Source organism: Dama dama, chromosome 4 (assembly GCF_033118175.1).
Source record: "Dama dama isolate Ldn47 chromosome 4, ASM3311817v1, whole genome shotgun sequence".
Classification (NCBI taxonomy): Eukaryota; Metazoa; Chordata; class Mammalia; order Artiodactyla; family Cervidae; genus Dama; species Dama dama.
In genome coordinates this window covers 50,913,252-50,939,672 of record NC_083684.1, presented here as the reverse complement: position 1 = coordinate 50,939,672, position 26,421 = coordinate 50,913,252, and the positions used below count along the sequence as shown (strand labels likewise).

General features: G+C 52.4%; 1 protein-coding gene across 1 annotated transcript; it reads left to right on the top strand.

Moving 5' to 3' along the window:
- The first annotated feature begins 11,821 nt into the window (after nucleotides 1–11,821).
- ATP4A (ATPase H+/K+ transporting subunit alpha) lies at nucleotides 11,822–24,618 on the top strand. The gene is made up of 22 exons (XM_061135347.1): nucleotides 11,822–11,833; nucleotides 11,921–12,061; nucleotides 12,153–12,212; nucleotides 12,592–12,795; nucleotides 14,124–14,237; nucleotides 14,435–14,687; nucleotides 14,970–15,238; nucleotides 15,893–16,091; nucleotides 16,464–16,573; nucleotides 16,677–16,811; nucleotides 17,281–17,473; nucleotides 18,484–18,659; nucleotides 19,142–19,278; nucleotides 19,366–19,516; nucleotides 19,611–19,779; nucleotides 19,871–20,025; nucleotides 21,215–21,338; nucleotides 21,756–21,901; nucleotides 23,246–23,379; nucleotides 23,753–23,854; nucleotides 23,946–24,037; nucleotides 24,246–24,618. The coding sequence occupies exons 1-22, from the start codon at nucleotides 11,822–11,824 to the stop codon at nucleotides 24,272–24,274; spliced, it is 3,105 nt and encodes a 1,034-aa protein (XP_060991330.1). The 3' UTR covers nucleotides 24,275–24,618.
- The last annotated feature ends 1,803 nt before the right edge of the window (nucleotides 24,619–26,421 follow it).

Sequence of the window (26,421 nt, the reverse complement as noted above, 5' to 3'; positions counted from 1 at the left end):
TATAATAGTTTGCAATCTGCTAACCCCAAAACTCCCATTTCATCCCCCCCCCAACCCCCTCTTCCTTGGAAATTGTAAGTCTGTTCTCTATGTCTGTGAGTCTATTTCTGTTTTGCAGATAAGTTCATTTGTGTCATATTTTTTATTGCACATGTAAGTGATATTGTATATGTGTCTTTCTGTCTGACTTTACTTCATATGATAATCTCTAGGTCCATCCATGTTGTTGCAAATGGCATTATTTCATTATTTTTTATGGCCAAGTAATATTCCATTGTATATATGCACCACATCTTCTTTATCCATTCACCTGTAGATGGACATTTAGGTTGTTTTCATGTTTTGTCTATTATAAATAGTGCTGCCAGAACATCACTTTGCCAACAAAGGTCCATCTAGTCAAAGCTATGGTTTTTACAGTACTCATGCACGGATGTGAGAGTTGGACCATCAAGAAGGCTGAGCATGGCCCAGGTTGGATGCATGAGACAAGTGCTTGGGGCTGGTGCACTGGGAAGACCCAGAGGGATCGGCTGGAGAGGGAGGTGGGAGTGGGGATCGGGGTGGGGAATACATGTAAATCCAAGGCTGATTCATGTCAATGTATGGCAAAAACCACTACAATATTGTAAAGTAATTAGCCTCCAACTAATAAAAATAAATGGAAAAAAAAAAAAGAAGGCTGAGCATGAAGAATTGATGCTTTTGAACTGTGGTGTTGGAAAAGACTCTTGAGAGTCCCTTGGGTAGTAAGGAGATCAAACCAGTCAATCCTAAAGGAAATCATGCTGAAGCTGAAGCTCCATACTTTGGTAATCTGATGTGAAGAGCCAACTCACTGGAAAAGACACTGATGCTAGGAAAGATTGAGGGCTGGTGGAGAAGGGGATGACAGAGGATGGTTAGATGGCATCACCGACTCAATGGACATAAGTTCGAGCAATTTCTGGGAGACAGTGAAGGACAGGAGAGCCTAGTCTGCTGTAGTCCATGGGGTTGCAAAGAGTCAGACCCTACTGAAAGACTGAACAACAACAATGAACATAGGGATGCGTGTATCTAGGAAAAGCCTCTCTTAAGAGGTGATATTTGAGCTGTGGCCTGCCTGAAGCATGAGAAGGTGAGGGCTATAGAATTACCAGGAGAAGAGAGAATCAATTAGATAGAATACCAAGTATAATATCCCTGAGGTAAGAAAGTGTAGGAAAAGGGGAAGAGCCAGTAAGCCTGGAGGAGAGCCTTGGGAATACGTTAAGAAGTCAGTGTGAGCACTCCCCTGGTCGCTCACCGGTAAAGAATCTGCTTGCCAGTGCGGGAGACATGAGTTTGATCCCTGGACAGGGAAGATCCAACATGCCGTGGAGCAACTAAACCCCAGAACAGCAACTACTGAGCCCGCATGCTTGCAGCTACTGAAGCCCATGAGCCTAGAGCCTGTGCTCCACAACAAGAGAAACCACTGTAGTGAGAAGCCCTTGCACTGCAACTAGAGAGTAGCCCCCACTCGCCACCACTAGAGAAAGCTAGTGCAGCAACGAAGGCCCAGCACAGCCAAAAATAAATACATAAAACTTTTTAATTAAAAAAAGAAGTCAGCGTGGCATCATGAGCAGGGAACAGATCACCCAGAGTCATGGAGTCATGTCCATGGTGTGGAGTTTGGATCCGAAGTGAAGGGAAGCCATCAGAGATATTAAACAGGAAAGCACGAGATCTGATTTCTATCTTTAAAGCCCAAATTCCACTCCTGGAGGATGTAGAAGGTCATGGAAGACTATTTTCTTTCTGTAACAACAATAGAGGAATAAACTAAAAATTCAAAGCTTAAAGTCATCAAAGATCTATGGTATATAAAGAGCAAAATCTCAAAAAAAAAAAAAAAGTAAAATCTCAAGAAACTAAATTCCAGTGAATGAAGGGTCCATCTTAAGTAAACTTGCTAAATTTTGGCACAGGTGGCTAAAGGGGTGGGCCTGTGACAGAGGGACTGTTCTGGGGGAAGAGAAACTTACCAAACCTTTAAAGGCCAAATGGGCTGGCGTGGCAGACTGAAGCTGGAGTGCACAGTCAAATGCACAGCTGAAAAATACAGGTTCTGAAATTAAGAAGTAATTTGCTGGGCTTCACAACATCCTGGATGCAGTAGAAAAGATCAATAAATTCAAAACCAACTTATTTATTTTGTGAGGGTAAGATTTTATTTTACTTTATTGTTTTAATTTTTGGCTGTGCTGGATCTTCACTGTGGCACGTGGGTGTCTCTAGCTGTAACTCGCAAGCTTAATTGCCCCAAGGCATGTGGGATCTTAGTTTCCCAACCGGGGATTGAACCTGCGTCCCCTACATTGGAAGGTGGATCTTAACCACTGGACCACCAGGAAAGCCCCTCAAAACCAATTTAATAGAAATCACCTAAAGTGAAACACAGAGAAGAAAAGGAAGGGAAAAGCATCATTCTGTCTGAATGCTACCAGACACTAATTATGTATCATGGTTGTAATTGGAGTCCTATATGTAGAGGAGCTCTGGTACACAGCAGATTCAATATGTGATGAGATAATGACTGATAATTTTCTCTAAATCATGAAAAAACATTAACCCATTGATTCTCAAAGCTCAGAAAGGTCTGGAGAGAGCATCTTATCCATCAGGATTCTCCAGAGAAACAGAACACGATGAGACACTGATGGGGCTTCCCAGGTGGCACCAGTGGTAAAGAACTCGCTTGCCAATGCAGGAGACGTAAGAGAGGCAGGTTCGATCCCTGGATTGGAAAGATCCCCTGGAGGAGGGCATGACAACCCACTTCAGTATCCTTACCTGGAGAATCCCATGGACAGAGGAGCCTGGCAGACTACAGTTGGATAGGACCAAAGCAGCTTAGCATGCACACATGAAATATTGATAAAAAGAGATGGGGGTGGGGATTGAGATTTATTTTAAGAAATTAGCTTATGTGATTGTGAAGAAAAGTGAAAGCGTTAGTCGCTCAGTTGTGTCTGACATTTTGCAATCCCATGTACTGTAGCCCGCTAAGCTCCTCTGTCCGTGGGATTCTCCAGGCAAAAATACTGGAATGGGTAGCCATTCCATTCTCCAGGAAATCTTCCTGACCCAGGGATTGAACCTGGGTCTCCTGTACTGCAGGCCGATTCTTTACTATCTGAGCCACCAGGGAAACCCTTATATGATTGTGGGCACTGGCAAATCTGAAATTTGTAGGGCAGGCTGGCAGCCTGGAAATTCAGATAAGAATCGATGTTGCCATTGTTAGTCCCAAATTCACAGGGCAGGCCAATGGGTTGAAACTCAGATAGGATTTCTATGATACAGTCTGGAGGCAGAATTTCTAATTTTCCTCAGTTGTCCCTCTTAAGGCTTTAACTGGTTGGAAGAGACTCACACACATTACAAGTGGTAATCTAAAAAAAAAAAAAAAAAAAAAAACAAGTGGTAATCTATTTTACTTAAAGTCAGCTGATTGTAAATGTTAACCACATCTATAAGCCACTGTCACAGTAACATCAAACAACTAGGCACTATAGCTTAGCCAAGTCGATACATAAAATTAACCATCTCAGTGACCACAGAGAAAAGACACTGAACTTTCTCCTTTTTTATGGCTGTGCCTTGTGGCTAGTGGGATCTTAGTTTCCTGACCAGGATGGAACCCGTGCCCCTTGCAGAGGAAGCACAGAGTCCTAAACACTGAACCACCAGAGAATTCTGAAAAGACACCTGAACTTCAAGGTACAAAAAAACCTAAAACTATTCTCTTTATTTTTCCCGTTTTATTTGAGGTGTAGCTGACAAAAGGTATTTAAAGTGTACAACATGATTATTTGATATACATATATATCATGAAAGGATTCCCCCCATCCATCATGTCACATATCAATATTTATTTACCTTTGTGTGTGTGACAGAATATTTTTGTTTGACCCTTTTAACAAATTTAACACATTTCAGTTATACAGTATAGTGTTAGCAACCAAGGATTATCTTCTAATCAGAAATAATTGAAACCAGGAGACACTAGTGTGACATTTTCAAAGTACTGAAAGAAAAAATAACAAAAACAAAGCTGTTCCCCTGCTTCCACTCCCGATTGGCTGGAAAGCCAAGAAGGTGTACAGAGTCTAGGAATCTGTATCAGCCAGCTGCTGGTTCAGCCCCATCATCGTTTTTTCTGTCCTCCTCTCATGATTGGCTGACGTGTGCAAGGGGCGTGTCCTGGACATCCACGGACCCCCATCCCCCATGTTTCTCTTTACCTATTGGCTGACAGTCGGTTTGGACAAGATTACTTTCCTGATGACGCTGGTTCAGTCCCACTTGTTGATTCTCCTCTTCTGATTGGCTAGAAGTTGGAAAAAGATGTCCCGGCTCCTTGCCCCTCTCCCTCCTTCCAGAATTAGACGAGAAGGTCAAGAGAACTATATGCCTCATTCTTGGCTTCTAAACGCCATTCTGAGATTTGCATACTTCTCTATCCGAGATTACCTTTTCTAACTCTAATTTTCTCAAGCTTCCCTGCCAGGCAAAAGGAAGGGGAGTCGGCGTGCCCTAGCCACAAAACGCAGTCCTTGGTTTCTATCAAACATCTTTGAGTTTTGCCTTCGACTCCTCCAGCCATGCCTTTATTCAGCAAACAGTGAGCCACCTGCCGTGTGCCAGGCTCTGTGCTGGGCACTGGGGGTCTTAGAAACACAAGACACTGCCGAACCCACCCCCTTCAAAGGGCTCCTTTTTCCTTTGCTTCCTGAGCACATCCTCCATCCCACCCTCGTCCCTGATTCTCACACCTCCCCGACTGCGTTCATCTTTAATAGTGTGGCCCCCAGAGGCTGTGTCCTGGCCCTGCCCTCCCCTTCCCACCTTGCTGTTCCCCGTCCCTTGCCAGAGGTTGTCTCATCTCCTGTAGCCTCGCTTTAAGTTTCCCCATGGGAACTTCCCTGGTGGTCTGGTGCTAAGACTCTTGTGTTTCCAGTGCAGGGGGCCTGGGTTCGATCCCTGGTCAGGGGACTAGTCCCACATGCCACAATGAAGATAGAAGATCCCCCGTGCTACAGCTAAGACCTGGGGCAGCCAAATAAATTAAATATATTTTTAAAAAGTTTCTACACTGACAACACCCTCATCTCAGTCTCCAGTTCCAGACTCTCCTGTAAGCTCCAAGACCCTGTTGTTCCGAAGCCGCCTGGTCATATCCCCTGCATGTCCCTGGTTCCTACAGTATCTGAGCACTTCCTCGAGTCTACCTCTCCTCCCAGGCCTCATCTCCGGGGCGGCCTCATCCCCCTCAGGCCAGAGCCCTGGGCCTCACCTGGACACTGCCTTCTCCAGCCCCTATCCCCACAGGGGACCTCCTGAACACCCCTCCTCCTGGCTGCCCCCTTTGTCCTTTCCCCCAGGCTCCTTCCTCAGCCTTCTCCCTTGGCTTCTAACCTTAGTCTCCTCTGATTCACTCTCTTTGTAGCAGCCAGGGGCAGCTTCCTAAAATTCAATGCTGATAGAGCCCCTCTCTTGACCAAACCTCAGATGCCTCCAAAATCCTAGCCCGTCAGGGACTTCCCTGGTGGTCCTGTAGTTAAGAATCCACCTTCCAACGCAGGGAGCTTAGGTTTGATCCCTGGTGGGGAAGCTAGGATCCCACATGCCTCGGAGCAGCTAACCCATGAGCTGCAACTACTGAGCTCACATGCTCCAGAGCCCACACACTACAACCAGAGAATATGTGCACCGCAACCAAAGACACAACACGACAGACACAATCAACATGACAAAACGAAGGTCCAACACAGCCAAGAATAAATAAATATTAAAAAAGAGAGAAAGACCCAGTGGAGGGAGATAGGGAGCCATGCAGAATCTGGGAGAAAATCATTCCAGGACACGCATGCGTACATGCTGAGTTGCTCAGTCTTGTCCAACTCTTTGAAACCCCATGGACTGTAGCCTGCTAGACACCTCTGTCCATGGGGATTCTCCAGGCAAGAATACTGGAGTGGGTTGCCATGCCTTCCTCCAATTCCAGGAGGAGGAAACAGCAAAGGGTTTGATGTTTCAAGGTTTGATGTTACAAAGGCCAGGAGGCAGGACTCTGCTCATTGTGCTTGAGGCACCGTGTGGCTGGGGTCAGGGGAGTGGTGTGGGGGTGGGGCGGGGGGAAGAGGTGAGGACAGGGAGGCAACAGGACAGCGCACCAGGACCTCAGGCCCCAATGTGAGGACTTTGCTTTCAGCTGGGGTGAGGTAGAGCCCCGGGAGGGCTCTGAGCCAGGAGGGCCTTGCTCTGACTCAGGGGTACACCGGCTCCCTCTGGCTGTGTATATGGGGACAGGGATGGGAGCAGGGGGATGAAAGCAGGGAGACAGAGGCGGAGAACCCAGGCAGGAAGGGATGGAAGTTGAACCCGAGAGGGAGCAGAGATGGGAGAGATGGCTGGATTCGGGATATGATTTTAAGATCCTGGATAAAGAATCCCTGAGGACATCTGACCTTTGCACATCTGTACAAAGGTGGGAGGGGAGCAGAACCCAGGAGACCAGGCTGCTAGCTCAGCTGGGCTGGGGTGACCTTGCCCCTCCCTTGCTGACCCACTGCCTATTCCTCTGCCAGCTGCAAGAAGAAGGGGAAGTAAGGTCCCTGCCTGCTGGGCCCCTAGCGTCCAGCCGGAGGGGGAGGTGCAGGTGGGGGAAGGGTGACCTGCCCAGGAGGCGAAGGGCATTGCTGAGCCCACTATCTTATCAGAGACCAAACACAGAAAACCAAGGTCACAATGAGCTCTTTCACTCCACAAACACTCTCTGAGGCCAGCCGGGGTGACTCTGGGCTGGGTGGTGCAGGCACACGGTGGTGACCGAGACATCTGGGACTCTATCCTCTGGAGGAGGAGGGGAGAGGAAATGTCACCAGACAGCAACAGCCCAGAGTGGTCAGGCTTGTGAAGGAGGAATTAAGTGTCAGCTTGATCTCGGGCTAGTATAGAGAAACCTAGAGGTCTGTGGGGGCCCAGTGTGGATACCTGATCCAGCTTGGCGGGCAGTCCCAGAAGACTTCCTGGAGGAAGGGGCGTCTGTGCTGGAACAGGATAGATGAGGGGTAGTTGAACGTGGGCAGGATGAAAGGTGAGTGTCTCAGGCAGAGAAAACTGTATGTTTCAAGGTCTTGATTTTTTTTTCTTTTGGCTTGTAGGATCTTAGTTCTCTGACCAGGGATCGAACCTGCAGTGAAAGTGTGGAGTCCTAACCACTGGACTGCCAGGGAATTCCCTTGAAATAACAATTTTGATAAGCAGACATCTTAAAACATGAAGCAGAAGTGGCACATGGGACGAAGGAGGGACAGCCAGGGGTCTGCTCCCAGCAGGTCTTGTAGGATGCAGAATCCCTAAGAGTGTGTGCGGTCACAATTCTAGGAGACTCTTGTTCAAATTCCCCTGAAAGTGAAAGCTGCACAGTCATGTCCACTCTTTGCAACCTCATGGACTGTTGCCCACCAGGCTCCTCTGTTCATGAAGTTCTCCAGGCAAGAATATGTAGTGGGTTGCCATGTCCTCCTCCAGTGTACCTTCCCAACCCAGGGATCTAACTCAGGTCTCCTGCATTGCAGGCAGTTTCTTTACCATCTGAACCACCATGGAAGCCCATAAAAACCCATTCAAATATTTGCCATTCATTTAATAGTCTGTCTTCTCTGATAGTTAGGAAAAAATGTTCAATTCTGAACATTAATTATTCTCAAAAAGTCTCTATTGCCCCATGTGCCCCAGGTTCAGGGAAATTGCTCCCTGTGCTAGATGGATCATGTCACGCTTTGTGACATTCTTGAGAGAAGTCTTTGCCCCTGAGTGGTGCTGGGAGTTGCCTGTCCCCTCCCCACATGGCACAATCCACCTGGGCACCGCTCCAGGTGCCAATGTTGGTACACCTCCCACTTTATCCAGATCCTGCCTGGGGCACCTGCCTGTCCACCGCGGAGACAGGGTTAGGATTGCTTGGACACACAATGAAAGAATAAATGCACAAGCAAAGACCGTGCCCTGCCCCCCGCCGCCAAAGATGCAGAGCTTGAGTACCAGCTGAAGACTGTGTAAGCAGGGGGCTTGTAAAAAAAAAAAAAAAATTAACAGGACACTGACTAGTCAGAATGGACGAGGCCATGGGGCTGGAGCAAGGTCGGGCTGGGATGGGTGTGGGAGGTCTGGGGGCTCAGACAGTGGCTGTTTCCACTACTTGAATCACTGGTCCAGCTGAGTGCCAGCCCGCAACTGCCACATAGAAAATAAAAAGACCATAGAACAGCCCTCTGGTCATTCCCTAAACCTCTTGATATCCCCCAAATGTCTGACCCATTCCAGGCTGCTTGAAAACTCAAAAATAAAGCCCGCCCTGACATGATACTCAGAGAACACAAACATCGCTGCCGTGCTCCTGCCAACCACGAGGAACCATCGGCCAACCCAAACCAAGGGAAATTCTGCACAATAACAGAGATGCTCTTCCAAAATGTTAAGGTCATGAAAGGCAAGGAAAGACTGGGGGAATGTCACAGACTGAAGGAGTGGGGAGCCAGGATGGCTAGACGCAAAGTCTGGTTCTGGATTGGGTCCTAGACCAAGAAAGAGACATAAGCAGGAAAACCGAGGAAATTCAAATAAATTCTCTAAATCAGTTAATAATGTCATATCCACATTAGTTTCTGAATTTGATCGGGGACTGTGGTTATGTAAGAAAGTGCCCTTGTTCATAGAAGACGCATGCCCAAGTATTTATAGATAACAAGTATCCTGTTTCCAACTTACTCTCAAGTGAGTCAGGGATTCAGCCAAAACTTTAAAAAAACCTATCATCTATCTTGTTGTTGTTCAGTTGCTCACTCGTGTCCAACTCTTTGCAGTCCCATGGCCTGCAGCATGCCAGGCTTCCCTGTCCTTCACCATCTCCAGGAGCTTGTTCAAACTCATGTCCACTGAGTCAGTGATGCCATCCAACCATCTCATCCTCTGTTGTCCCCTTCTCCTCCTGCCTTCAATCTATCCCAGCATCAGGGTCTTTTCTAATGAGTTGGCTCTTCGCATCAGGTGGCTATCTATTTATTAATATCTATGGCTTGGAAGACCAAAGGCAAAAGGAGAAGAGGGAAGCAGAGGATGAAATGGTTAGATAGCATCACTGACTCAGTGGACATGAATTTGAGCAAACTCTGGGAGATGGTGAAGGACAGGGAAGCCTGGTGTGCTGGAGTCCATGGGGTTGTGGAGAGTTGGACATAACTTAGCAACTGAACAGCAATAACAAATCTATCTATCTATCTATTTATATCATCTGTCTAGCGCAGATATGGTCAAGTCATTAAATTTAGGGGAAACGTAAGCAGGAGTTCATTTTACTATCCCTGTGGCTTGTAAGTCTAAAATATTTAAAATCATTGAAAACGAACATAATACAACTAAGAAATGAGAAATACAAACGAGGTAGGGACCAGAGAAAGGCAGTCCCTGAATTTTGATGGGGGTCTGCACCATATCTCGGGTCAGCCCTCTGCTGCCCGTGATGGCGCCTTGTCTCTGCACCTGACTTAGGTTGTGGGCTTCCCTAATCGACACAGATGAGCCTGCCTGTCTGCTCCCAGCCCTGCACACAGCGAGGGGACTCCAGAGGCGTTCCCAGTGATGAGACTTCCTGAGAACCTGGCTGGTGCTCCAGGTTTGTTAGTGAATGTTCCCAACCACTCAAAGATATAAATCCTGTTCAATATCCAACAGTGTCTGTTGAGCATCTACTGGGTGCCTGAGATCACCTTTCCGGGTGCTGTGCATACAGCAGCAAACACAGCCAAGTCCCTTCCACTCGGACACTGATGACACCAAACAAATAAGATGCAATGTCAGGTTGTATTAAACATGTGAGTGAACAGGGTAAGGGGATGGAGCCTGGTGGGGATGCCGTATTATATGTGAGGACTTTCTGAAGAGGTGACATATGATTTGAGACCTGGAGGGGAGAAAAAGTCAGTTGATATCTGAGGAAAAGAAGGGCTTCTCTGGTGGCTCAGCTCCTTCAATGCAGGAGACCCAGGTTCAATCCCTGGGTCGGAAAGATCCCCTGGAGAAGGAACAGCTACTCACTCCAGCATTCTTGCCTGGAGAATCCCATGGACAGAGGAGCCTGGTGGGCTACAGTCCATGGAATTGCAAAGAGCCAGACATGACTGACTGATTGGAAGAGTGTACTAGGGAGAAGGAGCTGCAAGTGCAAAGGCCCTGGGGCAGAAATGACCTTGGCCTGTACAAAGCACAGCGGTAGAGACTGAACTGGGAGAGGTGATCCGGGGCCAGGTCTTACAGGAATGATTTCAGAGTTCAGTCTGAGTGTGAAGGAAAGCCTGTGGAGGGTTGTAAGCAGGGAGTAGTAACACAAGCCACTTTACACGTGTGACTCAGAGAGAAAAGTACCCAGTGAGTGAGTGAGTGTGACTTTGGCCCTGCCTCCTCTCTTGGGGTTTCCTGCAGCCAAGTGGAAGGGGCGGTGAGGGGTTCTGACTGCTCCCAGGTGACCCAGCCCAGAAGAGAAGGACATCGCCAAGGCAGTTATCAGATCTACCCACACATGCCCCTGGAGACACTGTGAGGCTCAAGCAGGAGAATATCGAGGACCTGCTATCCCACCAGGGCAGCCCTCACGGCTTCCCATGGAGGTCCCTGCCTGGGGAGGTTTTGATGGGGGGTCTCCAAACCTCACACCTGGTACCAAGCGCCAAGTTCTAAAACTCCCTTCCCCACTTTGCATTGTGGTTCCCACCTGGGCAGGTTGGGGTGAAGACAGGGCAGTGAGTGAGGGCTGTGATGGCTGTAGCTGGAGGGTGGCAGGCCTCTGGGGTCCTCTGAGCTTCAGTTCCCCCCTCTGTATGATGGGAATAATACTGCTGCCTTCACAGGAATTTCTCGCAGGGACCCGTGTGCTCAATACTGGCCCATGCTTAGCACTGCTGCTGTGAAGTTGGGGTGTTTTCATTGGTGAGCGCCTATGAGAGCCGGGCTCCAGGGTCAAGCTTGGCCTGGAATCCGGTCCCTGTTACTAAATCATTGCAACCTCAGGCAAAGTCTGCGATCTCTCTGTGGCTCGGTTTCCCCACCGGTACAATGGGGGCTAATAAGAGAATAAGAGAAGCTAATAAGCTTCATGGGGCGGTTCTGAGGAGCTAAGGAAACATTCGAGCCAAGCACACAGGGCTGACCCAGCACAGGATAAGTGCTCCCTGAAGGACAGCCATTAGAGCCACTCTTGTGACCCCCACACACCCAGGGGTCCAGCGCCTGCTATTCGGCTTAAAATAGGACAGACACTCTGCAGTCAAGCTGCCTGCTTCTGAGTCCTACCTCTCACATCCTGTAGGATGTGGGGACATGTGACTTCACCCCCCTGTGCCTGTCTCCTGATCTGTAAGTGGGAGGCAGGTGAGAATGGCACTCACCTCAAAGGGTAGTTGTGAGGTTAAACAAGCTAATATGTGAAAGCCCTTAGCACAGTGCTGGGCACGTAATGAGCACCTTATGTTTTTGCTATTCCTCTTGTTATCAGGACGGCTTTTCCCAGTGGGCCCCTGATCACAGAAACAGATTGCAATGGGGTCTGGGCTGGTAGGGCAGCCCGGTAGGAAAGGCCCGAGCTGCTCAGGCCTAGAGGTCACCCCAAGGAGCCCCATAATCAGCTGTAATCAAGCCTGTCCTGCTCCACCCCCCTACCTCCCTGGGTATATCAAGGCTTGTCCAGACCCCGGGCTCGGTCTCAACAAAGGAGGGCACTGCAGTGGGCACCATGGGGAAGGCAGTGAGTGTGGTCAGGGGTGGGGGGTGGAGGTTGGAGGCAGGGCTCTAGTGGGATCTGATGCCTTCTCTGTTCCCCCCGTCTCTCCAGGAGAATTACGAGCTGCACCAGGTAGAGCTGGGTCCTGGCCCTGGTGGGGACATGGCGGCCAAGATGAGCAAGAAGAAGGCGGCCAGTGGAGGGGGCAAGAGGAAGGAAAAGCTGGAGAACATGAAGAAGGAGATGGAGATTGTGAGCAGGGGCTGGGTGGGGCTGGGCGAGGGCGAGGGCAAGGGTGGGGGCCCGAGAGACAGAAAGTGAGTGTGGTGCCCCCTCCATGCAGAATGACCACCAGCTGTCAGTGCCGGAGCTGGAACAGAAATACCGCACCAGTGCGACCAAGGTGAGCTGGGGCCGAGAGAGGTGGGTGCAGGGAAGGAGAAGGGGAGAGAGAGAAGAACATTAGAAAGGGCCAATCAGGGGCTTCCCTGGTGGTCCAGTGGCTAAGACTGTGTGCTCCCAATGCAAGAGGCATGGGTCTGATCCCTGGTTGAGGAACTAAGATCCCACATGCTGCAAAGTGCAGTCAAAAGAAGACAAGAAAAGGCCAAACAGAAAGGGACAAATAAGAGAGGCAGATAAAAAGAAACAGAGAGACAGAGACAGCAGGAAGAGACAGAGAGGGAGCAGGAGGGGGGTGAAAGAGACAGAGGCAGAAGAGCTCTTGTTAATGAGAGGAGAGCCCTTGGTGACCACCACGACCCCACCCCGCCCATCCCCAGGGCCTGTCTGCCAGCCTGGCTGCTGAGCTGCTGTTGAGGGATGGGCCCAATGCTCTGAGGCCGCCGAGGGGCACCCCCGAGTATGTCAAATTCGCGCGGCAGCTGGCGGGCGGTCTGCAGTGCCTCATGTGGGTGGCCGCTGCCATTTGCCTCATCGCCTTTGCCATCCAGGCCAGCGAGGGCGACCTCACCACAGACGACAATGTGAGTGGCGGGTGCTGGGAGCCAGACCTGGGACACAGGGACCTGGGGGACAGAGGACATTCAGCATGCGACTCAGGATATAAGTGACATAGGATGGGGATCTAGAGACATGGAAAAACAGCTCTAAGACATGGGTCGTGCGGGCTGAAGGACACTGGGCTAACAGACAGACCCAAGATCACAGGGGATGTAGGGGAGTCTGTGTCGAAGAGATGGAGGACATAGGGAGGAAGACATAGGCATGCAACAATTAAGATATGGTCCTGGGAAGGGACTTCCCTGGCCATCCAGGGGTTAAGACTTCACCTTCTAATTCCGGGGGTGCGGGTTCGATCGCTGGTTGGGGAGCTAAGATCCCACATGCCTCAGGGCCCAAAATCCTAAACATAAAACAGAAGCAATGTTGTAACAAATTCAATGAAGACTTTAAAATGAAAAAAAAAAAAAAACAACCCACAGTCCTTGGAAAACAGAGATCATGAGGACATGAGACAGACCAAGGACAGAGGGCCCAGGGGACACTGGGACTCAGACATGGGGATGCAGGGGCATGGGGACACAAGACCCAGGACACAGCGCATGGAGACACGTAAGCTATTAGACATGGAGCACACAGACATGAAGGATATTGAGATGCAGGGCAAGAGAACATTGGATACGAGACAGGGTCAGGACAAGGGACAGGGGGGCCCTGGGACATGTGACACTGGACAGAGGATTGAAAGTCATAGGACATGTGACACAGGATGGGGACTCAAGGGTACATAGACGTGTGGGGACAGAGGACACAAGGACCCGGAATTTGGGACCTGGGACGCTGTGGGCGACACAGAACATAACGCATGAGATCGACAGCACGCATGGAAGCGGCGACATGAGGCCACGGGGACTGCTGGGCACCGGGGACAAGGAGGAGCACACGGATTTTGAAAATACAGACTATGAACCTTGGAACACAGAGAACATAGGACATGGAAGCATGAGGCAGAGGACGGTGCAGAACGCAAGACTTGGGGGCACAGGAAAAGGGAACACTGCCACCAAGCTGCACGGTGATGTGGGGCGCAGTCAGGGGCATGGGGCGACGGGGCCAGGGAAGTGGGATCTGTGCCCACAGCGAGCACAGGGCAGTTGAATGTGGGATGTGACGCTTATGGGGACAGGAACACAGGTCAGAGGAAATAGTGCCTGAGGCTTCCTAGTAGAGTGGGGAAAACCATGGAGGTGACCCTGGAGGAAATCACCAGGGGGACCAGAAAGCAGGCAGTGGCCTCAGGCAGGGAGCTTCCAGCCCCTGGTCATTCCCCACCCCTCTCCGCCTCCCTTAGCTGTACCTGGCGCTGGCCCTCATCGCCGTGGTCGTGGTCACCGGCTGCTTTGGCTACTACCAGGAGTTTAAGAGCACCAACATCATCGCCAGCTTCAAGAACCTCGTCCCCCAGGTGGGTCCCCAGCCCCCAGCCACTGGCATTTTCCATGGCTTCTCCCATCAGGCCCAGCCGGCCCCTCATTCCCTGCCCCCAGCTCTCCCCACAGGTCCTCACCTCTCCCCGCTTTCACCTCCCCACCTTCCCACTGCACGCGGCAACTTCCACCCCTGCTCCCTGCCCCCCTCAACTCTGGTGCTCTGGTCCCACAGCAAGCAACTGTCATCCGAGACGGGGACAAGTTCCAGATCAATGCAGATCAGCTGGTGGTGGGCGACCTGGTAGAGATGAAAGGCGGGGATCGAGTGCCGGCCGACATCCGCATCCTCCAGGCCCAGGGCTGCAAGGTGGACAACTCCTCGCTGACTGGAGAGTCTGAGCCGCAGACCCGCTCACCCGAGTGCACCCATGACAGCCCCCTGGAGACCCGCAACATTGCCTTCTTCTCCACCATGTGCCTCGAGGGTCTGTGAGCTCCCCACCCACCCGTCCGGCTGACTGCACTGCCTCCGCGCTGCCCTTTGCTGCCTCCACTGCCCCCTTCTGCTTCATTCTGAGACCCACTGACTCCCCACTTGATGTGATTGCTGCCTCTCTGGTCATGCCGCCTCTCTAGCTCCCCCTGTTGCCTCCAGTGCCTTCCATGACTGCCCTCCTTGGTTCACGCTGCTGCTTTGCAACGTGCCCCCCACGCCCACCCCAGTGCCGCTCACCTGACGCTGAGTTACCCTCTTGGCCCCACTACAGGCACCGCCCAGGGCCTGGTGGTGAACACGGGCGACCGCACCATCATCGGGCGCATCGCATCACTGGCCTCAGGAGTAGAAAATGAGAAGACGCCCATCGCCATCGAAATTGAACATTTTGTGGACATCATCGCAGGCCTGGCCATCCTCTTTGGTGGCACATTTTTCATAGTGGCCATGTGCATCGGCTACACCTTCCTGCGGGCCATGGTCTTCTTCATGGCCATCGTGGTAGCCTATGTGCCTGAGGGGCTGCTGGCCACTGTCACGGTGAGCTGGGGATGCAGAGGAACCATACAGTGAGCTGAGAGCCCTGTCCATCTGTCTTTCCGATCATCCAGGCTTCCCTGTGTCCTCTCCCTATCTGTCCATCCATCCTCCTTCACCTCTTCTCCTCCTCCTCACCCCCATCTCTCCACCTGTCCCATCCATACAGCAAACACCCACTGGGGCTGCTCTGGGCTGGGTCCTGTGCCACACACCCAACACTCAGAGATGAACAGGGAAGGGCTTTGACAGGAGGAGGCTGAGGCTGGGTGTCGAAGGCTGCTGTGGGCAGCCTTCCATAGTGAGCACCCAGTCCTGGGCCAGTCCAAGAGGAGGCCTAGGGAATGTTAGTTTTCTTACTTTGATTGTGCTGATAAGAAATTACAGAACCTCAGCTAGGACAGCTAAGAGAGGGGCCTGGCTACATTTATCTGGACAGACTGGGGAGGCATCCCAAGTGGAAAGCAGAGTGGACAAAAGTTTGGAGGCAAGAAAAAGCCTAGTCTTTGCAGGGGGGATGTTGTGTATGCAGTACTGTGGCGGTTTAATGCTGCATACTGTGGTTGGGGTAAAGGATACCCAGTGCTGAGAAAGGAGGGAGGTGGGGCGGGGAGCCAGGCTTGATCCTCATGCCTGCATTCCCTACCCTTCCCCCAGGTGTGCCTGTCCCTGACAGCCAAGCGGCTGGCCAGCAAGAACTGTGTAGTCAAGAACCTGGAGGCGGTGGAGACACTAGGCTCCACCTCGGTGATCTGCTCTGACAAGACAGGGACCCTCACTCAGAACCGCATGACTGTGTCCCATCTGTGGTTCGACAACCACATCCACTCCGCAGACACTACAGAAGACCAGTCAGGTGTGAGGGTGGGGGTGGGGGACGGTAGCTGGGCGGGATCTGGTAGATGGTGGAGATCTAGAAGGGAGCACCGAAGTTAATGAATGGAGCCTGGGGAGGGCTTTGCATTCCTGGAGAAGGGGCTCCAGCAGTCATCAGGCAAAGGCTGGGTCCTGGGTGGCTAAGCTCCGGGTCTGTGAAGAGGTTTGATATTTACTGGGTCTCCTAAGAGACTTGATACTGGGTCTGGAGAGAAAGTTCCGCCCCGGGGCATGTGGAGGTGTGTGGGTCCCACCCAGGCCGGGATTCAGTCTTGAATCTAGGGGGCTGGGGGACTCGATTCTGGTACGGGAGAGCCCCTTCGCAGCCCCAGCCTGGATGCCTGGCCTCCAGGGCAGACATTTGACCAATCCTCGGAGACGTGGCGGGCGTTGTGCCGTGTGCTCACCCTGTGTAACCGTGCTGCCTTCAAGTCGGGCCAGGACGCAGTGCCGGTGCCCAAGGTGAGAGCCGCGGGCGCTCAGGGGAGTCGGGGGACGAAGCCTGGGGGTCCCGGGAGACTGGTGGTGCATCTCGGCTCGCCCCTGACACCGCCCGCATTCCCAGCGCATCGTGATCGGGGACGCGTCGGAGACGGCGCTGCTCAAGTTCTCCGAGCTGACGCTGGGCAATTCCATGGGCTACCGTGAGCGCTTCCCCAAAGTCTGCGAGATCCCCTTCAACTCTACAAACAAGTTCCAGGTGTGCGCCCACCGCGGCCTGCCCCGCCCACGGTCCAGTCCCGCCCACCACAAGTCCCGCCCACCGAGGGCCCCACCCACATTCCGGGCTGGCCTGCGGCCGGCCTTCACTCTCAGGCCCCTCCCTCTACACAGCCACAGCCGAACAAGGGCCCGGGCGCTCCGCCAGCTCTCAGCAGTCAGGCCCTCGGTGCGGAGAAGCTCTCAATCCAAATCGCGCCCCAGTCCAACTCCGACCTAAATTCTGCACGTTCCCCACGCCCAGGCCCTTATCCAGGCCGGTAGGCCCTCCCCAACCCTCAGCCTCTACCAAGGACCTGCCCAGCAAGCGAGCCCCTCACGCTCAGTCTCTCCCTGACCCACCAAAGGCTGCTCCCGCAGCGCTTGGGCGCTGTTAGCCCCTCAGTTCCCCAAGTCCCCCCTCTCCCCCTTGACCTCGCCCACAACCCCGCCTCTTCCTCCGCCCACAGCTGTCCATCCACACGCTGGAGGACCCGCGAGACCCGAGGCACGTGCTTGTCATGAAGGGCGCCCCCGAGCGCGTGCTGGAGCGCTGTAGCTCCATCCTCATCAAGGGCCAGGAGCTGCCACTGGATGAGCAATGGCGCGAGGCCTTCCAGACTGCCTACCTCAGCCTGGGAGGCCTGGGCGAACGCGTCTTGGGTGAGACCCTAGACCCTGCCCAACCTTCTGGGCCAGCCCTAGCCCTGACCTTTCCCATCCTTGTTTGACAAGTTGACCTGCCCCAGTCTACCCTCTCAACTTTGACTTTCCCTATCTCAGTCCTGATCCCTGTCGTCAATGCCTGCCTCCACCCAACCTGTCCTCACCTGGATCTTACCTCTCCTGACTCAACCTGTGATCCCTTGATTCTCCCCAACTCTTGCCACACCCGATGCCCAGCCCTTGTTTTCTTTCTCCTCTGCCTTTCAGCATCCTCCTCCAGACCTTTTGACTTTCTTCTGTCTCTGCCTCAACGCAGGGTTTTCCCCAATCTTTGTCCTGACCTCTGACCCCTTCCCAAGTTTTGTCTTGCTTCCTTAAACCTTCATAACCCCTGGATCTTCCACTTTGCTTGGTGTGTGACCTCTGGCAAGAAGAGTCCCTTCTCCAAGCCCGTTTCCTCATTTGCAAGATGAGGACGCTAGTAACTCCCAGAGTGGTTGTGGGGATGGATTCCAACACAGTTGTCTCTCAGTGTTCATGGGGGACGGCTTCCAAGACACCCACCACATTCCCTCCACACCCTTATTACCCCATAGATACCAAAATCTGCAGGCATTCAAATCCCTCATGTAAAATGGTGTAGTATTTGCATATAACCTATGCACTTCCTTTTGTATACTTAAAATCATCTCCAGATTACTTGGAGTGCCTAATGTACTAGGTAAGATGTACCTATGCAGGTAGCTGTCAGCGTGTGGCAAACTCAGGTTTTTTTCTGGAATTTTCTGGAGATTTTTTGGGAATATATTTGATCTGCAGTTGGTTAAATCTGTGAATGTGGAAGTTTTGGATACAGAGGGCTAAGTGTACTGTGAATGAAGGATTCATCACAGGGTCAGGCATTCACAGATGCTTGGTGCAAGACGTGGTTATTTTACTCATCATTTGGTTTTGCTATGGAAGGGTTCACCCAGGACTCCTGTTTGACTTCCTTGTTTTTTGGTCAGGCTTCTGCCAGCTCTACCTGAGTGAGAAGGACTACCCACATGGCTACGCCTTTGACGTGGAGGCCATGAACTTTCCAACCAGTGGCCTGTGCTTTGCGGGACTCGTATCCATGATAGACCCACCCCGGGCCACTGTTCCTGATGCTGTGCTCAAGTGCCGCACAGCAGGCATCCGGGTATGCCCCTGGGGAGAGGGCCAGGCAGGGGTGAGAACAAAGGGTGACAGTATTTGAGGATGAGCAACCCTGCGACAGAAACCCACCTGAAAACAGCTTGAACCACAAAGGAAGACATTGGTTCAAGAGCTGAAAAGTTCTGGGGAATGAAGGTTTGGGTATAGCTGGATCCAGGAGTTCAGTGTCTTTAGGAATTTGCCTTTCTCCACATCTCAGCTCTGCTTTTCTCTCTGCTGGCTTTATTCTCAAGCAGTCCTCCATTTTGGTGGGCAAAGTTGACCACCACCCAGCAGTTCCAACTAAATAACATCCCACCTGTTTAGCCATCACACCAAAAAAAGAGTGCATCTTTGGCAGTTATTCCACATTCAGTTACCTGTTCATCCTTGAACCGATCACTGTGGCTGAGGAATGCCCACTGGGGCAGACAGGGAGAGTGGGTTAATCTGAAGGGGTCAGGGGTCTGCTGGTTCCTCCTTCAGGTGATCATGGTGACAGGTGACCACCCCATCACAGCCAAGGCCATTGCAGCCAGCGTGGGCATCATTTCAGAAGGCAGTGAGACAGTGGAGGACATCGCTACCCGCCTCCGTGTGCCCGTGGACCAGGTTAACCGGAAGTAAGCCCCCTTATGTCCTCCTTGTAGTTCTTCTCACACCCCACATGGACTGAGGCCCCACTGATGTCCTCCCACCTCCCTTTCTAGGGATGCCCGTGCCTGTGTGATTAATGGCATGCAGCTGAAGGACATGGACCCATCAGAACTGGTCGAGGCACTGCGGACCCACCCTGAGATGGTGTTCGCTCGTACCAGTCCCCAGCAGAAGCTGGTGATTGTGGAGAGCTGCCAGCGACTGGTGCGACCCTGATGATGAAGGCGGGCAGATGGGCTGGGCTGGCCCTGGGCTACCCTGTCTTGACCACCCTCCCACTTGTACTCACTGCTTGCAGGGTGCCATCGTGGCCGTGACAGGAGATGGTGTGAATGACTCCCCAGCCCTGAAGAAGGCCGACATCGGTGTGGCCATGGGCATTGCCGGCTCGGATGCTGCCAAAAATGCAGCGGATATGATCCTGCTTGATGACAACTTCGCCTCCATTGTGACAGGCGTGGAGCAGGGTCTGAGCCAGATCAGAGATGGAGGCCAGCAGTGTGGGTGTGGGAGGAAATGGGTTAGGGGGAGACTGAGGTGCCTGCTGTCCCCCCACAGGCCGACTGATCTTTGACAACCTGAAGAAGTCCATCGCCTACACGCTGACCAAGAACATCCCTGAGCTGACACCGTATCTCATTTATATCACTGTCAGTGTGCCCCTGCCGCTCGGATGCATCACCATCCTCTTCATAGAACTCTGTACTGACATCGTGAGTCTACGGCCCCGATGCCCCCACCCATACAGTGCCCAGAGACATATGCCCACAGGCAGGCATGATAGAGACCGTCACGGACAGTCTTGGACTCAGAGTGATACAGATGTGTGTACAACAGACAGCCAGGTGTGGACACACAGGAAGGCAGGAAGATAGCCATGGACAGAATTACAGACATAGACACACAGGTGGACACTTAGGTAGGCATGGACAGACTCAAAGATACACATGGACTCAGATATGGACACTCAGAGATTTTAACAGACACAGCCATCTGGCTAAGCTTGGATTGCAGACAGACATTCCCCAGCAGAGATGGACAGATAAACAGTGTCAAATAGACCTCAAGGCAGACAGACAGAAAAGAGCCTCAGATACAGCCACGAATACAGCCAGATGCATGGTCATGTCACAGATTTATTTGACAGCATTTACACAATGCTTGCTCTGGGCCAGGTATATGTTAATTACTTCATTTTGTCCTCATAACTACTCTATGAGATGAGTTTTATTTCATCATCCCCATTTTACCAATGAGCTAATTGAAGCTTAGACAGCTTGAGTGCCTTGCCCCAGGTCAGACAGCTAATTCAAGCCCAGGCAGGCTGGTGCCCCAAGCCTCTGTCCTCGGTTAGTACACTGCTGCCACTCTGAGGCCACAAACAGACGGGTAGGGGACAAGGAGGAGACCACAGAGAGACAGAAGAGATGCAGAGATAGTGACAAAGAGAGATAAAGAGACAGGAACACAGAGACATAATCACAGCACGAGACAAGAGACAGGAACAACAACAAGAAAAAAACCAAGAAAGTAAGGGACGGAGAGAGACAGAACATGCAACAGGGAAAGCCATCAAGACCAGAGGAGCCCAGAGAAGAAACAGAGAGGAGGAGGAAGGGAGAAAGACAGAGACAGAGACAGAGACAGAGGGAACACACAATAGCAGAGATAAACACAGATGTTCCCATGGAGATGGACACCAGGGCAGATGTGGACACACATGTGGAAAAGGGCCAGCTGGACTCAGGCTGTCCAGGCAGGTGTGACTGTGTGATCACTGTGGGTCTCACCTCCTAACCTCAGTTCTGTCCCTGTCCACTGCAGAGAGGAAGTGGGGTCCAAAGAGTCAGGGACGGGGGCCCAGGCAAACTGCCAACCCTGGTTCTTTCCACTCCTGGCCAGTTCCCATCAGTATCCCTGGCATACGAGAAGGCTGAGAGTGACATCATGCACTTGCGTCCACGGAACCCAAAGCGGGACCGACTGGTCAATGAACCCCTGGCTGCTTACTCCTACTTCCAGATTGGTGTGTGCCCATGGGAGCGGGGTGGGGCGGTGCAGTGCTATCCTGCGGGACCGCTCGCCGACCGTGGAGTCTCTACCAGGGGCTTTGCCTTGTTCTGGATCTTGGTGTCTGCCTTTGATCCTGGGTGTCTGTCGTTCTCTGAGTCTTTGTCTATACACGATGGCCTCTGTGGTCCCCTGGGTCCCTCCTCTGTCTCTGGCCTCGTTCTCCCTGACCTTGCCTCTGGGTCATTGCCTCCTGTCTTTTTCGGGTTCTCTGGGTGTGTGTCTGTCCCCGCCTCTCCCTGTGGACTGTCTCTTGTGTCACTGTCGATCTCTCTTGGAGTGTTCTCTGTCTGTCTTCATGCTACTATTTCTGTGTGTTCCTGACTCTGTCTCTCCATCTCTGTCTCCCTGTGTTTCCTTGCTTCTCCTCCAGGTGCCATCCAGTCATTCGCTGGCTTCACTGACTACTTCACGGCCATGGCCCAGGAGGGCTGGTTCCCTTTGCTGTGTGTGGGACTGCGGCCGCAGTGGGAGGACCACCACCTCCAAGATCTGCAGGACAGCTATGGCCAGGAGTGGGTGAGTCCCTGCCCCCATCCTCTGAGTTTCCAGTGCCACCTGCCTTGAGCATGGCCCACATTCACTCTTCCATGCATGACTGAGCTCAGTCAGAGCCTCCCGGACACCCAAGCTGTTTGCCAGTTCTGGGGTCTTTCCCACCACAGTCTCGAGCTCCAAACTCTCATTTCTGATGACCCTAGCTGCAAGTGGGTCATCTCTCCGCCCTGATAGCAAGACATCATCTCAGGTGTGGAACCAGGATCCCGCCCTGCCCCCCAGTACCCTGTTATTTTCCCTGCAGCAGCATGATTTACACAGAGTATTTGCATGTGTGGCTGACTTAGGTGAAAGCTGGCACACAGAGAGGCTAGATCTGGCTGGCAGGTATGTTTATTTTGCTCTGTGGAGTGACAGATCAGGACATTCCCCCTGAACATTTACTGTTGTGTTAAGAAAATAGATCTTGGAACCAGACTGCTTGGGTTCATTGTCTGCCACTGCTCCTCACAGCTGTGTGACACTGGGCGAAGTCACTTGCTTCTCTGTGCCTCAGTTTTCCCACCTCTAAAGTGGACAGCATGCTCATGTCTTATCTCGGTGACTTTCACCTTACTGATTTTTACACTGTGGTCCCCAGACCAGCAGCATCAGCAACACCTGGGAACTTGTTTGAAAAATCTCAGTTTTTCCCTCAGACCTCTGGGGTCAGAAACTCTAGGGGTGGGGCCCGCATTTTAACCAGTTCTTCTGGAGGATTCTGATGTATGTCAAAGTTTGAATACCACCAATCTACCTCATAGGATTATTGGGAGGATTCAGTGAGATAATACATGCAAAACACTTGGTACCTGGAGCATAGTAATTGTTCCTTACACAATGAGTGGTGTGTATAGACATAGTTACACTGAAGACATGGACTGATGAACCGTGGCTGCCGCCTCTAAATGTGGCTTGTGCCGCATTCCTCAAAGGCCCGTCTGGCTCACGTTTGCTGTCTTCCCGGGTCCTGGAGTCACCAAACTTTGTGTACCCTGCCTCAGGGTTCGAATTCCCTTTTCCCAGGTGCTCCCTTTAGGGTGCCCAGGAAATCCTGCATCCCTCCTTTCATTATGAAGGCCATTGACCTGACCTACCAATTGGCCAGGCACTGACATCTAAGCTCACCAGACCAGGTTTCTAGGCCCTCCACTCTGGGGTCCTGCAAACCTGGCAGATCCTGCATCTCTCCTTTGTCCCCGCCCCAGCGTCTGACACAAGGGACAGAGTATCGAGGGGCTCGTGGCCCCAGGCCCCATGTGCCCGGCTGGCTGCAGAGGCTCTCCGCCTGGGCTCAGGCTGCTTTTGTTTCCTCTGGGTCCACAGACGTTCGGGCAGCGCCTGTACCAGCAGTACACCTGCTACACCGTGTTCTTCATCAGCATCGAGATGTGCCAGATCGCTGACGTGCTCATCCGCAAGACACGCCGCCTCTCTGCCTTCCAGCAGGGCTTCTTCAGGTGTCCCCAGCCGGCCACAGCCCCACCCCCCACCCTGCCCTCCGAGCCCCAGGAGGTCTTGACCAGGGCTTGCTTCAGCCAGCAGACCCCAGCACTGGATGTGCCGGGGCCAGGTGCTAATGTTTCTTATCAATAGCTGGCCAAGAGCTCCCACCCCGTGCATCTCAACTGGCTCTTCCATGTTTCATCAGCTAAAGGGGTGATACTGATCACTCCTGGTGTAGGGCCAGTGTCCAGTGGGGGACGCCAGGGTTCGGTGTTTAGAACATCTCCCTGCAGCTGCTATTTGACCCCCTCTGACCCAGCTCCCTGGTGTCCATCTGGTCCCCATCTCCTCCTGGCCTGTCTTTGTCCCACCCTGCCCCACCTGCAGGAACAGGATCCTGGTGATTGCCATCGTGTTCCAGGTCTGCATCGGCTGCTTCCTGTGCTACTGCCCTGGCATGCCCAACATCTTCAACTTCATGCCCATTCGGTGAGGGGCTGTGAGCTGTGGGCATCGGGTGGGCCTGCAGGACACAGACCTGGGGGTAGCCTTGACCTTGCCATCTTGCCTGTGCCTTCAGGTACCAGTGGTGGCTGGTCCCCATGCCCTTTGGCCTGCTCATCTTTGTCTATGATGAGATCCGGAAACTTGGAGTCCGCTGTTGCCCAGGAAGTGAGTGTGGAACCTGGAGGCCTGGGGATGGAGGGCTGAAACTTTCTTAGAGCTGCTGCCTTGACGTTTGATTTCCAGTACTTGACCTCTAAACCCTTGACCTGCCGTATGAAACCACCACTGAGCTATCACCTTTGAGCCCCTGGCTCCCACATAATCACCCGAAACCCCCAGCACTGAGTCTCTTTTCTCTCTTTCTCCCCCCCAGGCTGGTGGGACCAGGAACTCTACTATTAGAAGGACCGCTGCCTTCAAATCATCCCCGTACCCGCTAGAGCAGGGGTGGAGGTGGGGGACACCTGGAACCCTCTGAACAGCTGCCAAAACATCTGAGCAGTTGAGCTCCAGCCCCATCTGTGTCAGCTCTTGTAGCCCACAACAACTCAAACCTCTGAGAGACCTTCCCCACTCCCCTTCCCCACCCTTCCTCCCTAGGCCCAGTTCTCTGAGCTGGCCTCAGGGAAGCCCCCACCTGAAGGGTAGGGGGCGCTTTGAAGGGGACTGGGAGTTCACAGCTCCTACGAGGTGGGTGTCACCTTAGGACTCCAGGCCAGCAAGTCTTCTTTAAAAACACACTTGTGTCTGCATGATAGTAATAAACCAGCTCACACTGACTGTGCTTTTATTTGGTGCTGGGCATCATCATCTTGGTTTTTTTTCATGAGCCCCTTTGTTTCCTACAACTCAGGGGCTGTTTGTTCCAGGCTGTTATCTCCAGTTTCTAGAACACAGCCTGGCACATAGTAGGTACTCAGTAAACGTTGCCTGGGAGAAGGAATTCCCAGTTCTTTGCCAAGAGTGACAGCATTTCTGGGCAAGCTGGTGTGACCATGGGCACGCTCCAGAGTAGTGCCTTTAAACTGTACCACTAGCTAAACACCACCTCTGGGCTTTCCTTTCTTAGTACCCCTTTCCATCTCTGGAGGCTCCTCAACAGGCGTCAGAATCGTTTCCGCCTGAAGCAGCCCCTCCCTGTTCACAGGAGTTTCTGGATTCCACTTACACCTTTGCAGCTGCAGTGGGCACCCTATTGCTGGTTAGTCCCAACCGACTCCTGGAGGCTAAAAGTCACAGGTCCCCTCCTCACATCCCATCACCTGAAAAGTTAATCCTCCAACTGTTGGAAATTCCCCTGTCCACAGTCCCCACCTACTTTTGCTACTCCTTTCCCCAGTCCTCTTTCCTGCCTCTCTTCCCTGTTCTTTGACAAGTCTCTCTGGCTGGACCCCAGGCTTCTCCTTCCTCATTGGCACAGTCCCCACACCCCTACCAGCCTCAGCTGTCTCTGCAGTGATGCCCACATCTGTCCCCAGCCTCCCCTGGCATGTTCAAGGGGGCCTACACTGGCCTCTGCATCATCCTCCAAACCTGCTCCTATCATTCTGGCTCCTTCTCCCTGGGAAACGTCGTGAGCCCTTAGGGGTGCTCACAACCACCACACTTCTATTACCCTGGACTCCTTCCTTTCTCACTGGTCATCTCCCTACTCCCCACCCCCAGCCCACCTGGCAAGATAAAAACACACAGCTCCCTGAACTCATTCCTACCAGTTCTTGTTTCACTGGAAAGGCCAGGCCCTCTCTCTTGATTTCAAGGACTTAACTCCTTGAAAAGCAGGGACTTGACACCCACTTTCTTCTCTTTGCCGCATGAACTCATCCTCTTTAAGTCTCAGCTCACACACCCTTTCCTCCAGGATACAGACAGCCGTCTTTTCCCTTCCCAACCCTTATCACTGTAGCCTACCACGGCCACCATCCTGGCCAGGGTTCACCATCAGTCCTGATCCCTCTGGCTTGCATGCTCCCATTCAGTCCCTGAGCCCCATGAAAGCTGGGACTGGGACTACTTCACAGATAGATGGCCACCAGTAGGAGACCTGGATCAGAGTCCCTGCTCAGCAGATAGTTGTTGAACCTTCCCTGTATGTGCTCAGGGCTAGGTGGGGCATGGGAGGGGGGTACGGGAGAAAGCAATGCCCTTATACATCCACCCATGTGGGCTAGGGGAGCGCCCCATCCACCCCCTTTTCGTATCAAACTCATGGTGACCTCTCACTCCCCTCCCCACCCCATCCTAAAGCCCCTGGGAACCCTGTCTTGACTAGGAGCAATGACGAGGGGGGCTACATGGTGGTTGCCCCATCTGAAGGTAAATGCTGCCTCTGGAAACACCAAGACTCAGCATAGAGCTGCACAGATCTGTTTGGTGCTTTCCTAGGCCCTGGGGCAAGTAACATTATGGCAGGACTTGGAGAGCCTAGTGGAGGGAGGGAGGCAGGGAGAGAGGCAGGAAGGGAGAGGCAGGAAGGGAAGGAGGGAGAGAGGGAGGGAAGGGGCATCTGCTCTATCTCATGTCCTGGGGGATCCCACTGGGAACACCAG

Coding starts and splice junctions, on each gene's coding strand:
- ATP4A (XM_061135347.1), top strand. Junction 12,796..14,123: donor ACCTCACCACAGACGACAAT/GTGAGTGGCGGG, acceptor CGCCTCCCTTAG/CTGTACCTGGCGCTGGCCCT. Junction 16,812..17,280: donor ACTCTACAAACAAGTTCCAG/GTGTGCGCCCAC, acceptor CTCCGCCCACAG/CTGTCCATCCACACGCTGGA.